The sequence below is a fragment of the Lithobates pipiens genome, unplaced genomic scaffold (genome assembly GCF_037356315.1).
Source record: "Lithobates pipiens isolate NorthernLeopardFrog02 unplaced genomic scaffold, aLitPip1_a1.2 Scaffold_3, whole genome shotgun sequence".
NCBI lineage: Eukaryota > Metazoa > Chordata > Amphibia > Anura > Ranidae > Lithobates > Lithobates pipiens.
Window position 1 is genome coordinate 113,214,327 of NW_027507790.1, and position 17,196 is coordinate 113,231,522.

The 17,196-nt window shown below is 38.9% G+C and overlaps 1 protein-coding gene and 1 pseudogene across 1 annotated transcript in view; one reads left to right on the top strand and one right to left on the bottom strand.

Moving 5' to 3' along the window:
* The first annotated feature begins 548 nt into the window (after positions 1–548).
* LOC143941242 (D-aminoacyl-tRNA deacylase 1 pseudogene) lies at positions 549–1,165 on the top strand (annotated as a pseudogene).
* A 1,750-nt stretch (positions 1,166–2,915) lies between these two features.
* The window catches only part of PRDM6 (PR/SET domain 6), a 180,823-nt gene continuing 166,542 nt past the window's right edge, over positions 2,916–17,196 (bottom strand). The window contains exon 8 of the mRNA XM_077462187.1: positions 2,916–3,795. Coding sequence (XP_077318313.1) covers positions 3,681–3,795 — 115 coding nt within the window. The 3' untranslated portion in view covers positions 2,916–3,680. The remainder of the gene's footprint in view (positions 3,796–17,196) is intronic.

Below are 17,196 nucleotides of genomic sequence, written 5' to 3' on the forward strand. Positions count from 1 at the left end.
CAAGCAGTTGCCCATGTCTCCACTGGTCCAATATCCTCCCTGCGCACCAATCAACAGCATTCTAGCTATCTGAGCAACACTGCAGATTGGAGCAGTGTGCATGGGTGGGGGAGGGAGGTGTCAGACCACTGGAAACCTGGATTACTGCATGTATGTGATAGCAGCAGTCCGAATCCCCAGTGTGCAGCTACCACAAGGTATTTCAACCTTATCAGTAGCACTTTTGCCTCGTACACACGATCGGACTTTCCAACAATAAAACCGTGGATTTTTGTTCGAAGGTTGTTGGCTCCAACTTGTCTTGCATACACACGGTCACGCAAATGTTGGTCAACAATTATGAACATAGTGACGTACAAGACGCACGTGATATCTCCATTACGAACGCTGGTTATATCTCCGGCTTGTACTTGATTCCAAGCATGCGTGGACTTTTGCACGATGGACTTGTGTACACACGATCAGAAAGTCCGACAACAAACATTTGTTGGCATAAAATTTGAGAACCTGCTAGCCAACATTTGTTTTGTGTCCCCCGGCTGAGCACAATGGGATTGGGAGCGATCATCCAAAGGGTGACTCAGGCCAGTGTGACTGCGGGAGAAGAACAGATCAGCTCCATCGGACAGGGAATCTGTGTGTTGCTGGGTATTTCAGTAGAAGACACACAGAAGGATATTGATTATATGGTGAGAAAGATTCTGAATCTTCGGATATTTGCGGATGACATTGGAGAAAAAGTGTTATGGACAAGCAGTATGAAGTGCTGTGTGTCAGCCAGTTTACTTTGCAGTGTGTCTTAAAAGGAAACAAGCCCGACTATCACATGGGGATGCCTGCCGAGAATGCTGAATCATTCTACCAGGACTTCTTGGAGCAAATGAGAAAGGCCTACAAATGGGAACTAATCAAAGATGGCAAGTTTGGAGCATACATGCAAGTGAACATACAGAATGATAGACCAGTCACTATACAATTGGAGCCTCTGGCATCGACAGCTGAAAATATCTTACAAAACTTGAAAAGCAGCAACAAAGGAAAGAAAAGACCAAAACTAAGGTCCCTTCAGAATGTCGAGAGAGGAGAATACCTGCTACCAAGGAGACCAGCAACCTGGAAAAATTTCCTTAGAGACCAAAATATTGGTGTTCTTATGGAATAAAGCACAGAATATGCAAAAAAAATAAAAATAAAGAGCCAAAAGGTTGATTTACTAAAGGGGAGAGAACATTCTCTTGAATTTTAATCATGTTAAAAGCAAATTCCAAATTATTTAACCGCTTGCCACTGGCCCAAACTTTCACGATCATGTACATTGGCACTATGTTACAGGTTCGGGGCATGTGCAACCCTCCTCCCCCACCTCCCCCACCTCCCCCACCTCCCCGACCAATTTTGTCAATAGGTTTCAGCCAATTTATAGTTGGGACCTGCTGATCAGCTGTGTCCAATCACAGCCCAGAGCCCTGTGTTGACAAACACACAGTGTTCTGTACAGAGGGAGAAGGAACAAACAGATATTTGGTAATAAGCATCACGCATTAACACTTGTTAGGCACACACTTAACCTGAGATGTTAACCCTTTAGTGTCATTAGTACAGTGAGAGTGTATAGTATTATCACTTATCACTGCATTACTGTGCACCGGTGATGTCACTATCAGTCAGTTAGTGTACCCCCCAGCTGGCATCATTTACTGTCAGATTGCCCACCTCATCACAGTCCCTAGTTGCTGATCACTGCCATTAATAAAAAAATAAATAAAAACAATTTTAGTATATATACAGTACCATAGTTTGTAGACACTAGTATTTTCACACAAATCAATCAATATACACCTATTGGGATTTTTTTTTACTACGGACATGTAGCAGAATACATTTTGGTCTAAATGTATGAAGAAATTAGATTTTTTTATGGGATATGCTTTGTAGCAGAAAATAAAAAAAAATACAGTTTTTATTTCTTTTTAAATGTCTTTTTTTGTTTAGAATAAAATATCACCAGAAGAAACAAGTTAAAGTGGTGCAGTGCTTAATAGCAAAAACTGCCTGGTCATGAAGGGGGTAAAACTTTTCTGAGCTCAAGTGGTTAATCTATGCATGATTGGGTATTCAAAGTGTATACAATAAAAGTTTATTCAAAGAAGATTCTTAAGCCTTTGGTAATCAACCCCAGTTCAGAGACTTTTGCTATGCCAAGATGCATAGTCAGGAGGGTGACAGAAGCTCCTTTTTACAGTAAGAAGTCATTCAGATGGGTGTACCAATCCTTACACCCATGCAAAGGGCTGGCTTCACCCACAAGGAATGCACAGGTGTTCTGTGCAGCCACTTGCAGGCAACCTGTTCAAATCAATGACAGGCAGGTGGCTGCACAGACTTGCACAGATCTCCAACACATCCTAAAGTGTACATCTGTATACAGTCAGGGATGCATTTGGAGATGCATGCAGGTCTGTGCATCCACCCGCTCATAATTAATTTCAACATGCTGATGGACAACTTGCTTCATGAAACACCTTTGCATCCCGCAGGGGTGAAGGCAGCCTTATGCATGGGTGTATGGATCAGTACACCAGTGTGAATGAGGCATTAATGTTGTTGTAGTGGTCCCTTAAGCCCAAGCCTGCCTAGTAATCTTTCCCATCTGCCTCCATGGGAGGAAACAGGAGAAAGCAGAGCTGTATGTTCCATTATCATATGGTGGCTGACATATACATACTGAGAAAGAAATTGATAAGCCTGTACTCCCCAGCCAGTCTGCTTTTTTCATGTTTGTAATAACTGCAAAAAAACTTTTTTTTTATGCCATGTTTCTTATTTAAGGCTCCATTGTCAATACCTTCAATATGGAACCGCAGACCAACTTCGTGGCAACCTACTTTTTTGCTTATGAGCACACACTATATCTATACATTTATATATTTATTTGTAATATTTTAACATATTTACTCCCCCCAAACTATCCCACATATCATAAACAATGTCTTTGAAACCTTTAACATGAAAAGTGCACAAAGTATGTTTTTTAAGTAGGTTCAGTAGATGATGGAAGTGTGAAATGTCCTCTTTGGTTAGACAATGGTTCGAATGTTTCAGAAATGGCTCCCATCACAACATCTGGACATATAAATCATCAATGTCAATTTGTAATTATGATGAAACGAAAGCACAAACTGTGGTATTCTTCCAATCCTCCAAACTCAAATGTGTCCCATCCATGTTTTCTGCACTTAAATAATTACTTCTCCGCTGTGTTTAGAGCAATGGCATCATGCTACAAAAAGGTGCATCTCTAAACAAGTCCACATGTATTCATTGTCATATATATGTGGGCAAGAAAAATGTAACTGAGCCTTTACTTTGGTATTAAATAACATTTTTTCTTTACAAAAAGTATTTAGAAATAAAGCTATGTATAGGTGATGGGACTGAAAAGGTTAAGTCCCCTTGTCTTTTAAAATATGTTTCACCCCCACTCATAAATAAATAATGTCTTTCTTGGTCTCTCTTCCATGCCAAGATCAATATCTCTTAACATCTTACTTATTTTATTACTGCTTTTGGTTTTCTGGGCCTGATTGAAAGTTGTTCAGAGGAAATCTTTGGTTTTGCTTAAGTGTCCGTGACATTTAATCATGACTTTCCTTGCAGTTTAATTCCAACCAGTCAATCAGTTAATCCACTTCAATTGATTCTGTGCTCTCCGTTATCGGCTTGCACTCATTGGGCATCCTCTGATGTCGACTCAGCTGTGTAGCTTGCGTGAAGCTCCTCTCGCACCTCTCACACCTACAGGAGACAAGAGAGAAAAAATAAGACCATGGATCCTTGCTTTTGGGTGTCAGAAGTTTTCTCACCATGCCTAATAGGAACAGACACTCAAAAGTGGCTTCAGGTTTCACTATCCCTAAAGGTTTAATTGGTGGCTACTAGCAGTGTCTTAGTGACTATGATAGGGCATGGCCCATCTGATTCAGATCAGAAGAATCTGTCAATAGAAAGGGGGAAGGTGATTTCTCTAGAGAGGCCTGTCTTGTCCCTGCACTGATCACTGTCACATCAAATAGATAAAGAACAAAAAGAGATTTTTAGGAGAGAGCCATCAAAGAAGCAGCCTGTCTGCGGTTTTCTGCTCTGTAACCTCCAGAAAGAAATTGATGACAAATAGAATTTCACCTACTGCTAATTTAAAATCTGGAATTCAATATCTGAGGTCCTCAAGGGCGAAAAAGTGAAAAGTGGAAAAAAAAAAGAATAATATTTATTGAAAAACAACTTTGATGTGATTGTTCTTAAGAATGTCTAATGCTTAGATTATATACATCCTTTGATGGACAATTCACTGAAAGACAATTTTCTATTTCTCAAGCAAAAAAAAATTAAAGATTAGAAAACTCTTGAACTTTTATCATCAAGGTGACAACAATTGCACAATGAGTTTGAACAAAAAGAACAAGGGAAAACCATCATTAACTAGCATTTGGAAAGGATTATTTGACCTCTAAACTTTTATTAACTATTATTATTATTATTATTATTATTTTTACTTTAAACTTTTTATTAATTTTAGAAAAAAACATTCCAGTAGTAGTAAATACATTTAACTTGGTATTACATTTCTCGTTATATAAGTCATATAATAACATACAATTATAGAGTATGCAGTGAAACCGCAAAGAGAATGAAATTGGAAAATAAAAATTGAAACATGAAAAATAAAAAATTACAAGGACACAAATATTGGTCATGTGGTTGGAAACCCATTTCCGCCTACCCCTAATGGGAGATATCTGTAGGCGGAGCTTACAAAGGTTAAGGAGATACTCATGGCAAGGTGGTGTAATCCATATGACATTCAATTTTATAAGAGTTCACAGCTCACAATTCTTTAAGTATTTAGAAGCTCTCTGATTGCTTAACCATTCCTGCCAATTATGTTTAAACCTATTACTAGTAGAATTTTGAATATGCCAATAATAGCTCAGAAGGAGGAAATAGTGTTCCAAAAACTTAATAGGTTTTTGCAGGCCCAAAGAGTGTGTTGTAGATTGTCTATTTGTTCATTACACCTCCAGCATATAGATCATGTGGAGGGGAACATTTTTGATAACCTGTAAGGGGTCAAATACCATCTGTTTAGGATTTTTTATGAACTATCTCAATGTTCAATGCACAGTGATGCTTTATTTGTTATTGATAGTGTTTTTTTCCATTGTTCCCATGTCAATTTCTGTGATAGATCTTTTTCTCATTTATTCATATTGGGGTTTTTATTATTTGAAGCGGAGGAGAGGAAATTGTAGAATAAAGATATTCCTTTCTTTTATTGGGAACTTTGATCTGTTAGATATTGCCATATTTCTGTTGGGATATTAATGTAATTAATAAAGTTTATATCTTTTAAAAGTATACAGGTGAACAGTCTTGACTTGTTTTTTACCACTCTTTTGTTGATATCTGAAGCTTACAGTAGTCTATTATTCTTGACAATAATGGTACTTTTGTGTATAAAATTCTATTTTTGGTTTAGGATAAGTTTCCATGCTATTAGGGTTGATTTAATATAAAGGAGGTTTGGTATAACAATAATTTTGTGTATTAAATATTTAGCCATAGAAAGTGCATATAGATCATTTCCTACAGTGATTTCCTTTTGTATACTTGTCCATAATTTATGTACTTGTTCATAATTTATAGTTATTACCATTATTATATATTTTTTACTACTAAATATAATTACTTATTTTCATGACACCAACATCCTCTATAACGCTGAAGAAAATGAGAACAAAGTAGAATTATACGCAGGACATTTAACATACACAAACATAGGAATGAGAACCCTAAAAGTTTTGAAACTAGAAGGAAAAGGGATAAATATAAAAGGCAAGGGAGGCTTATTAAATACATTAGATGTATTGGAAATTGTCAATGCAGTGATGGGAAACATTAGTGTATAGCAGAGGGTGAAAAGTGTGAAAAGCTAGTTACAATTCTAAAATGAAAAGGGTACATTTAAAGACTGGTAAGGCTGCTAAATGCTTATTGGTACAGTATGTGGAAGGGAGTTCAAGAGACTGGGATAAACATAAGTTAACCTCTGCAGATGTTAATTGGAAGAGATGGCTCGTGAAAAAGAAAGAAGTTTGTGGGCGGAATGTAAGCTCCATTAGGGTGTACACCTGAGATTGGCAACTGTGCACATCGTTATTTTGCTTCTGTTTGGCATATTGGGATATCTTCTTCAAAAATAGCATTGTTAATAGCTCAGTTCTAAATGACTGATGGGACCAGTTGGTCACCAGCAAATGAGTAACACCCAATAAATATCCTGAATCTGATATTGCACACGCATGGAGGGTAGAGAAAGTGAGATCAAACTTTGTTTCAGATGCTGATAAGGCCACCCATGGCCTTATAATTCCCTGCTGCCATTACTTTCTGATAGATGCCCAAATTAAATATGAGTGCACTATTGTCAGAACAGGGAGGAAGTAAAATTAAGAAATAAAGGCAGATATTGGAATTAGATTACAATTTCCCTGTTGTTTAGGTTACTGCATAAAAGTCAAGGGGGAAAAAAAAGTAGAAGTCTGCTAAACAGTTCTAGGTCCTGTATAAACCTATCCAATCTGCTTCTCTGAATAACAAATAAAGAAAATTAAAAATAAAACAGCAGATTTGTTTGTGGGACTTTGATGGTCTCACATTATGTATTTTGGAAATCAAATGTTTTATCTAAAAGTTTCTAGACTCAGATTAGGCAGAATTATTTGCTGGATGTAGCAGTATTATGTTAATCATAAACAACAGGTCATTCTGAATTTAAAGTTCAGACAAAAATACAGACATTTAGAAGAAAGCTCCTTTCAAGCCTGTGGGTGAGCTTGAAGAAACTGTCAGTGATTGAACTATAAATTCAGTTGGTTCCAGACCACAGCTATTATATCGTTCTGGGGAAATGTAAGACATTTTTGTGTTCTTAAAATTGTCTCATGTTTCCAGCGCAGAAGGCTACTTTGTACTGTAGGTCAGTGCAACCTGGCCAATGCATGTCAATGGCAATAAATTGTTTATAGGATCCAACAAGCCTGTGAAAGTTAACACAGCATTAAAACTTGTCATGCATGCGATCAGTTTCACACTATATTCAAATTATTTTAAAGAGAATTGACAGAGATATGCAAACACATAATCAAATGGGAGATATATACACATATGGGGAGATTTAATATAGCTGGAGCACTCAGAATCCGTTGCAGCTGTGTATGGTAACCAATCAGCTTCTAACTTCAGCTTGTTCAATTAAGATTTGAGAATAAAACCTGGAAGCTGATTGGTTTGTATGCAGAGTTTCACCAAATTTTGCACTCTCCGGTTTTAGTAAATCTCCCCCCAAAGTCTTCAAAATAAAGTCAAACAGTAGGTTGAGTCTTCTTTGGACTGTTGGATACAATGTTTGCATACAATTACCACATATAGTGTGAACAAGTCCTTAGCATTTTTTAAAACCGTGCTTCTGTCTTATGTAATTTGCACTGTGCTGACAGATAGCTATCATGTGGCATTCATATACCTATCCTATACTTTCACAGAGACACTATATGGCCAAATGTATGTGGACACCTTACCATATACACCTATATGAGGTTCAGTCCAGAGCCATGGGAATTGTTATGGGTTTGGCACTCTCCTCTATGACTAAAACAGCCTCCACTCCTCTGGGGTGACTTTAACAAGAGTTTGGAGAGTTCCTGTGAAAATTTGTGCCTATTCAGTCAAAAGAGAATTTGTGATGGCGGAAACCAATGTAGGATGAGAAGACCTGCTTCACCACTATTAATGGTGTCAGGTCAGGGTTCTGTGCAGGTTGCTTGAGTTTCTTAATGCTAAACCTATGGAACCATATCTATATGGACCTAGCATTGTGCACAGGGAAGCAATCAATCTGGAAAGAAAAGGACTTTCCCCAAGCTATTGCCACAATGTTGAATATGCAAAATGATCTAAAATATCTTTGTATACTGTAGCATTAACAGCACCCTTCAGTGGAAACACTTCCACATTTTGGAGGAGTGCCCACACAATTGTGACACATAGTGTAGGTATAGTGGTCGGATGTCTGCAAACTTTTGGCCATATAGTGTACTGTACTTCAAATCCCATCTAATGTTAATCAACTTTTTTTGGTCTTTAATTAAAGAACTCTAATTCAATGTTTCCCATGGGGACAAAGTAAAATAAATTTGGTGTCCTTTTCCTACGTACCTTATAAGCATTGCTACTTGGTTGTACAGGGTGCCCCCTCCCTCCCCCTTAGCATTCCAATAACATAGCTACCAGGGAGATAGCTACATTGGTAGCTGCCACTTGTTTTGGCTCCAAGGCAAGTGGTGGCAAGTGAAATGCAGGTTGAGGGGTGCTGACTACTCCTCCCCTGCACTCTTCTTGTTGGTGCTTGCCTTGGGCTGGTGCTGAAAGTTGGAGACAAACATTGGTTATAAAGCAGCTCCTTGCTATGTTTTTGGAGCTGGTCCCCTGTCCAATGCCTTCAATAGGTTTACAAAGCACATGGGACTAAATACTACATGTACTGGGGACAGAACACTGTATACAATTTAAGTAAAAGTTCTTCTTCAGGGTCTGTTACACTAGTTTGCAGACCATTACAGCTTATGAACAACTGTGTTTTGTGACTTTTATTTAAATGGCCGCTGTATTCTATGAAGTGGACAGGTCCGCTTTAAGGTTTTACTTTATCTGTTTTCAAACCTGCACAAAATATATTGTATTTATAATGCATTAGAGCATTCTCTGGAATATAGAGCTCTAGATTTTGGGCTATATATATACCCAGCTAGATTTCAGAAGCAGTTAAGTATACTGCATATAAATAAGTTGTATTTTCCTTGATTGTCTCTGGGAATATTCTTAGCAGCCAACTCTACTGTTAAAAACTGCACTGTGATCTTGACGAATGTAAAATGTCAGCATTAATGTATCAGACCTATCAGCTCAATGAAAATAACTCAGAAGTATTGATTGTCTAATGATTTTTGGTGTATTCATTAACGTCTATGGGCAGATCATCCTCTCTGAACGCCTGGAGTGCTGATGACACATTAGTGTATTGCTGATTGTTTATTAGAAAACTGATTAGTTAGTGGATTGGTGTACCAAAATATACTACCTTTTACTGCATGATAAACTTGGAATAGAGGCATTTACTACATTTACAACTTTCTTAGTGCTTAAATGCCATTACACAGTTCAGTATTCCCTTTCCCTTAACTCCTACTGCACATGCTAAATTATGAATAGGATTTATGATCTCTCTGACCCTTAAGACTGCACATATTTTTCCTTGTGTATCAATCTGTAAAGTGCTGCATAATATGGGGCTATATGTGGTGCCATATAAATACTGGAAATAAATATCAGTGTAGTATAGGAACAGGATAAGGAACCTGGAAGTTCTTTTGCAGCACATGGTGATTCAAGGAGGAAGAACACTACCTAATTGTTGGTATCAGAAAATCCAGGAAGATAGAACTGAAATATTGGAAAGGGGGGTAATTTATGAATTCCCATTAATTATAAGAAGCAGATAGTTTAATCAGTGCTTCAGAATCCATTCCGAACCATTCTAGGTTTGCTGGCATCCAAGGCAGTACTTCTGCCCCTGTAATGATCCACACCCTGGTGATAAGCCCCATTCTTTCAAACTAGATCATAAATCTATTGTATTGTCCTAATTTCATAAATGCTCATTTGCCTCTCAGAATGTCACAAAACATAACTATCCCATGTCCCACATTCTCTTCCCTCCGTAAACTGGACCTGGAAGTGGTCAGGTCTCTTCAACCCCTGCACATCATCACTGAATAAAAGTAAACACCCATGACTGCTTGTGACTCTTGCAAATTTTGGGGTGTGTGTTAGGTATTATCAGTGGTGGAACAACCAATGCTGTAAATTGGGGTGCGTGGTGCTGTGTGTATCATGGTGTTTTTGCTGTATGTATTGAGATGCATGGTGTTTATCAGTGGTGACAATGCTATTAGTCAGGACTCCCACTGTGTTGGTTTGTCTCTATGTAGCCCTTGCAGTGGAGGTGAGGTTGACAACACTGCCTTAATTTCAACATTAGTGGTCTAGCTTTTTCACCCCATCACAGGTGGAAAGTGGGAAAATCTGCACTGGTCTGGTGGGGGTCAATGGTAGGTTTGTGGATTTGTGGGGGGAGCCAGGGGAAACAAAGAACACACAGATAACATTTATAAAGTTTTCCAACAATGTTTTGTTTTAAATTTCACTATAGTTTTATAGATATAATATAATTGTTTTTGGTCATAATTTAATATCATTGTTTTTGGTCATGTTTACTAAATGATTTGCAAAGTCCTTAAGCATTTAACATTTTTTTATATGAATCCTTTATTTTACAAGTACATTTTAATGCAGGGTGCTATCATGGCACTGATAGAACATTTTGAATATTCTAAAAATAAAACATAGCAGTATCTGTTTGCTTTTTGTCTGTCTTTCTAAATAAAAAGTTTTATAGAACTGTACAAGGTAAGGAGGGAAAGAATATGAGTGACTCCTCTGAATCATTCAATGTTGTGCAATTTGAGCATAAGCTATTGAATTCCATAAACATCACTTTTTTCCACCAGAGTAGATTATCCTGGTAAGCATGCAAAAAAAAAAGGGCTTAAGGTGATTGTAAAGGCAGAAGACTTTTTTATCTTAATACATTCTATGCATTAAGATAAAAACCTTCTGTATGCAGCAGCCCCCCTTAAGCCCCCTTAATACTTACCTGAGGATCCGGGCTGCTCTGTGCAAAACCACTGCAAAGAGCAGGTAAGTATATTGTAAATGTTTGTTATTTTTAACAAAAAAAATAGACTTTACAATCACTTTAAGATATGAACCTAACGTATGGACTAAAATTATATAGAACATTTTATATGTATGTTCTTAATCACTTGCCGACCGTGTCACACAGATATACTGCGGCACAATGGCTCTCCTGGGCAAAATCCTGTACGGCCTACCCTTTTTTCAGCCACCAGAGGGCGCATGTGCGCTGGCTGCTCGGCGAGGAACCTGATGCGCATGGCCAGCGGGCAGGATCGTCATTGACCACACATGATTGTGTACACAAGCGTCAGCGCAGGGATTTGTGTGTGTAAACACACAAATCCCTATGCTGTCAGAGAAGAGGAGTCATATCGTTTGTTCCTACTAAGTAGGAACAAACGATATGGCTCCTCTCCTAGTCAATCCTATTTTCATACAGTTAGAACACAGTGAGGGAACACACAATTAACACCTTGATCGCCCCCTAGTGTTAACCCCTTCCCTGCCAGTGACATTTACACAGTAATCAGTGCATTTTTATCGCACTGATCGCTGTATTAATGCCAATGGTCCCAAAAAAGTGTCAAAAGTCTCTGATCTGTCCCTCGCAATGTCTCAGTACAGCTAAAAATCACAGATCACCACCATTACTAGTAAAAAAACAAATAATAATAAAAATGCCATAAAAATGCCATAAATCTTTCCCATGGTTTGCAGATGCTATTTTGTGCAAACCAATCAATATATGCTTATTGTGATTAGTTTTTTTCCAAAAATATGTGGAAGAATATATATTGGCCTAAACTGATGAAGAATTTTTTTTTTTTGGGGGGGAGGCGATATTTATTATAGCAAAAATGAAGAAATATTGTTTTTTTTTTCAAAATTGTCGCTTTTTTTTGTTTATAGTGGCAAAAATAAAAATCGCAGAGGGGATCAAATACCACCAAAAGAAAGCTCTATTTGTGGGGAAAAAAGGATGGGTACATCGTCGAACGATCACGCAATTGCAGTAACAAATTGGAAAAAATGCTCTGTTCAGAAAGGGGGTAAAATCTTCTAGGGATGAAGTGGTTAAACATTTTTTTTTTTAAATGTTAAAGGCTAAGTTCACCTTTTCGGGCAGAATTTCACTTTCCATAATAAATAGACATGTTTTCTATTGTCATTTCTAGCCCAGAAATTTATTTAAGTGTTTGAAAAAATGTTTTTTGCTTCCATCATTTCCTGTAGATTATGTGACATCCAGGAATCCCACCATGTACTGCCTTGCTTCATCACAAAAGAGGGCTTGATAGGGTGTGTTCACTCTTCTGAACCAAACCTCCCTCATTACCAAACCTACCTTACTACTTTTCCACCCACTTTCTGTACAATCTGATTGGACAATCTCCTTTAGATCTACCATTTGCTATGTAGTGCAAGGGCCTGTCTGATTTCATACAAATTGAATAGGTTGTTCAGGTGTGTCCCCTATTCCATAGTTCTGGTAAATCTAAAGGGAATTGTACATAAATTGTACAGAAATATGATTGCATAGGGTATGGCCAGCTTTATACAGGTACATCGGTGGGAGTGTCACACCCTGTTCACATCTCTCTGTAGAGGGAACTCACATTCCCACATGCATTTTTTTGGGACGCTTTGGAGCATTTTCACTTGTCATGCAGAGAGCAGCCCATTCACTTCAATGGGCTGCCCTATGCACAACACATACTCCAAATACTCCAAATAAGATCCAAATAAGATCCAGAACTTCTTTGTGGAGTAGAATGTGGTGTATTTTTTTACCATGCTTTTTGGCACATTTGCAGCTTGTTTACTGCAATTTAAGGCAAAGCATGCATTTTCTGTGCAGTTTGCCTTGCATTCCGAAATGCAAAGATGTGAATGAAGCTTCATCGTTTTTGTGCAAGCAAACCAATTTCAGTTTCAGGCCTTGTTCACAACTAGTGTAGTGATTGCACATGTTTTTGGCTCGTTTTTCCTGTGACATGCATAGGGAAGCCCATTGATTTCAATGAGTTACACTACACGTGGTAACTCATGGGACATTTTGGTGTGTTGCAGGTTGCATGCTTTCTACTGTGTGTTTGCTGCATGTGTTGCTTGTTTTTTTTTCACATGGCAAAATGTGTTTAACAATAATGGCAACTAAAGTGCATCTAGTTATTTTAGGTGTATAAAGGTGACCATACACTATACAATCTGATTTTAAAATCTCTGTATGATCGAATTTAGCTTTACCAAAACTATATAATAGGGGGACACATCATCTATCCAGTCACTCTTTATTCAATCAGGGAGGCCCTTGTACTACATAGTTGATGGTAGGTCTAAAGGATATTGTACAATCAGATTGTATGGTGATCCTGTTTGCAATACTACAGCTCTGACTCACAAAAGCTGTTATTTGATTGCTCAGCTACTGCACACTCTGCCAAATGAACGTTCTATGCAAGGTGAAGGTAAGGTAGGAAATAAAATCAATCATTGGCTGTGTATTTAGTGAGAACGGTGATCACTGATTGCATTGGAAAAATGTGCACCTGCAAGGGAAGGCAGATGCAGGTTGTGTGTTAATGAGGTCCACTAGTGAACTGTGTCTTGACAGTTTTCATGTCCTAAAGTCCATCCAGGAAGTAATGACGTTTTTTTTTTTAATACAAGCACTGACACTGAGATAAGGGCTGTGTAGGATAAATAGAAAGCGTTTTTATTTCTGCAAAAAAATTACATTAATGCTATATTGGTACATAGGTGAACTAGAACTTTAGAACAAAAAAAGTCAACTTAGCCTTTAAAATATATAGAAAAACATATGTAAAACCAACATTTCATATTCCTGATATGTGTGTGCTGTACCATCTACTTGTATGAAAGGTACCCTGTTCTCTTTGTATTGTTTCCTGTGTGTGAAATCCCTGGCGTTCCTTCCAGTCCCCCTGCTTTCACTAGTTTTAAAAACTGACTACACTAAGCAGGAGAACACACTGTGGTCAGTTTTCTAGCTGTGCTGAGAACTCAGCCTGCTCTCCTCCAATGATAAGACTTGTCCTGACACACCTCCACTGCACAGCCATTAACTGGGAAGCTCAGTGTATGGTTGTTTATCCTCCCCCCAGCTCTTATGCAGTTGAGAACAGAGGGAATGGGATCACTTATAAAAAAGGGACAAAAGGTATTTATAATTTTTTTTATATTGATACAAAAATGTTTTGCCTTTCATTTCTATTTTAAATGAAATGGATTGTTTTATAAGGTGATCGTTTACAATCATTTTAATTTCTATTTTAAACTGAATAGGCTGTTTTACAAGGTGAGATCACTTTAACTCATGGAAGGACAGCTCTGCATTTTTCCAAAATTTTTATTATTTGTGATCAGCATTTGCTATAAAGATGATTCCTTTACAGCTGAGACTTTGTTCTATTCTTGTGTGAATGTTCACTGACTTTGTAACAAGTAGAACAAATGGTGCTTATTTTGAAGATTACAGGAAACTGCTATAGTTTGAATTAGTCACATAAAGGCGCAACTGAATATGAATATCTGAAGTACTCTTTGATTTGTATAGCCACTTCCATTTACTTTACTTGTTATGAGGCTTGTGATCAATACATGGAAAGTAGGAAAGACTATTGACTGTACTGTAAAAGAACTGAGAACCTATTCTTATACAATTTTGTCATCAGATAATGCAACACCCAGCATCAGAACAAATATGTCTGTTACAAGATTGTGGTGTGTGCATCAGGGGCGTTGCTAGGTGGCAAAAAGACCATGGGCTTCAGCCCAAAGTCCAAGCCCGGTATGGGGGGGATGTAACCTACCTGACGCGCACTGATCTACCTAATGCACGCTGACCTACCTGACATACACTGACCTAGTTGACACACACTGACCTACCTGACATACACAGACCCACACTGACCTACCTGACATACATTGACCTACCTGACACACACTGGCCTACTGGACACACACTGACCTACCTGATGTACACTGACCTACCTGCCATACACTGACCTACCTGATACACACTGACCTACCTGACATACACTGACCCACACTGACAGGCACTGACCTACCTGTCCAGACTTCTTGTGATGTGGCCTCCTCCTGCAGCTCAGCCGTAGTGTTCAGCACACCCATCATAGTAGTCGACAGTAGACTACAGACTAGACTACAGTAGAGTAGACAATAGACAGCAGTCAGTCCAGGCAGCCAGAGCCAGAGCCATGACAGGACAGAACAAGAGAGGAGAGCCGTGTTCCCGAGCACCGAGTGGTGATCTTCTCACATGGATGCGGCGTGGCAGCCGCATTGTACTTCCCGCCTTCTGGAGCCTGCAGCACTTATGATGAACATCACACGTCCCACAGTCCCGGAATTGTACAAGTTGGACATCCATTATAGGTGCTACAGGCTCCAAAAGGCGGGACCTTCTATGTGACTCGGCTGCCCTCTGGGTCAGATCGGTCCCCGCTCGGCGGCAGCGCTCGGGCTTGGGGCTAATAACAGATTTTTGCATCCTTTTTGGGGACCCACTCGGGTCTCCAGGCCCCCTCAGCCCCCCCCCCCCCTCCCGACGCCACTGATGTGCATGCTTGTGCTTATGAAAAGGGAAAGAGAAGCACATAGCAAACATCTTCAATGCTAGCCTCTCTTGAAGGGACAAAATAGTGATAGGCAAGGAACAGGTCAGGCAGTACCTTCACAAATATAAACAACCAGATCCAGTGACCATTTTGAGAACTCTGTAGGCATCATTATATGCTATTATACACTATTCGATGCGGCACCACAAATATTAACCCAAACCCTAAATCCACCTGCTAAAAAATCTGTTTTATTTTATAGAACACTTTGGCAAGCTTTTATATAACATGTTCCAGTCAAAAACAGGCAAGCGGTGTTCTTTTCTGTTCTGTTTTAGAGAGTTTGAATTTTTTTTCAAAGCTACATTGGGGTTACTAAAACTGGAGAGTGCAAAATCTTGTACAGTTCTGCATAGAAACCAATTAGCTACAAGGATGATTTTCAAAGCTTAAATGAAAAAGCTGAAGTTAGAAGCTGTTTGGCTACCATGCATAGCTGTATCTGATTTTACCCTTTACAGATTTAGTAAATCAACTCCTCACCTCTTAAACTAAAATCTAAAATAAAGTTGCCCCTGCAAAGAAGAACTTTGATATACACTATATTACCAAAAGTATTGGGACACCTGTCTATTAGTCCATAGGGTTCAATATTGAGTTGGCCCATCCTTTGAAGCTATAACAACTTCAACACTTCTGGGAAGGCTTTCCACAAAGTTAAGGAGTGTGTCTATGGGAATGTTTGACCATTCTTCCAGAAGCACATTTGTGAGGTCAGGCACTGATATGGAGGAGAAGGCCTGGCTCAAAGTCTCTGCTCTAATTCATCTCAAAGGTGTTCTATCGGGTTGAGGTCAGGACTCTGTGCAGGGCAGTCAAGTTTCTCCACCCCAAACTCGCTCATTCATGTGTTTATGGATCTTGCTTTGTTCACTGGTGTGCAGTCATGTGGGAACAGGAAGGGGCCATCCCCAACCTGTTCCCACAAAGTTGGGAGCATGAAATTGTCCAAAATGTCTTGGTATGCTGACACCTTACTAGTTCCCTTTACTGGAACTAAGGGGCCAAACCCAACCCCTGAAAAAAACAACCCAGTCCATAATCCCCCCTCCCCCAAATGATTTGGACCAGTGCACAAAGCAAGGTCCATAAAGACACAGATAAGTTCCTGACCTCAGCGCAATAGAACACCTTTGGGATGAATTAGAATGGAGACTGTGAGCCAGGCCTTCTCATCCAATATCGGTGCCTGACCTCACAAATGTGTTTCTGGAAGAATGGTCAAACATTCTCATAGACACACTCCTAAACCTTGTGGACAGCCTTTTCAGAAGAGTTGAAGCTGTTGTAGCTGCAAAAGGTGGGCCAACTCAATATTGAACCCTATGAACTAAGACTGGGATGCCATTAAAGTTCCTGTGTGTGTAAAGGCAGGCGTCCCAATACTTTGGTAATATAGTGTATGCTTCAGGTAGGGCAAATGCCTTAAAAAAACAAAACAAGTTCATTCAAAACTAGAATGCTAGTTACTTATGGGGTTCTTCCTTACAGACTCCCATTAGTCCCAGCAGCAGGGGGAGTCTCTTTCTCCATATTATAAAATAGATTTTAAAGAATCCATCAGGGAGACCTTTTTTTAAAGTTGCACAGGTGGATGGAGCTGAAAATTCTTTCATTGGATACAGAGCTACACGCAACCGTTGTTTCATCCAATTAATAC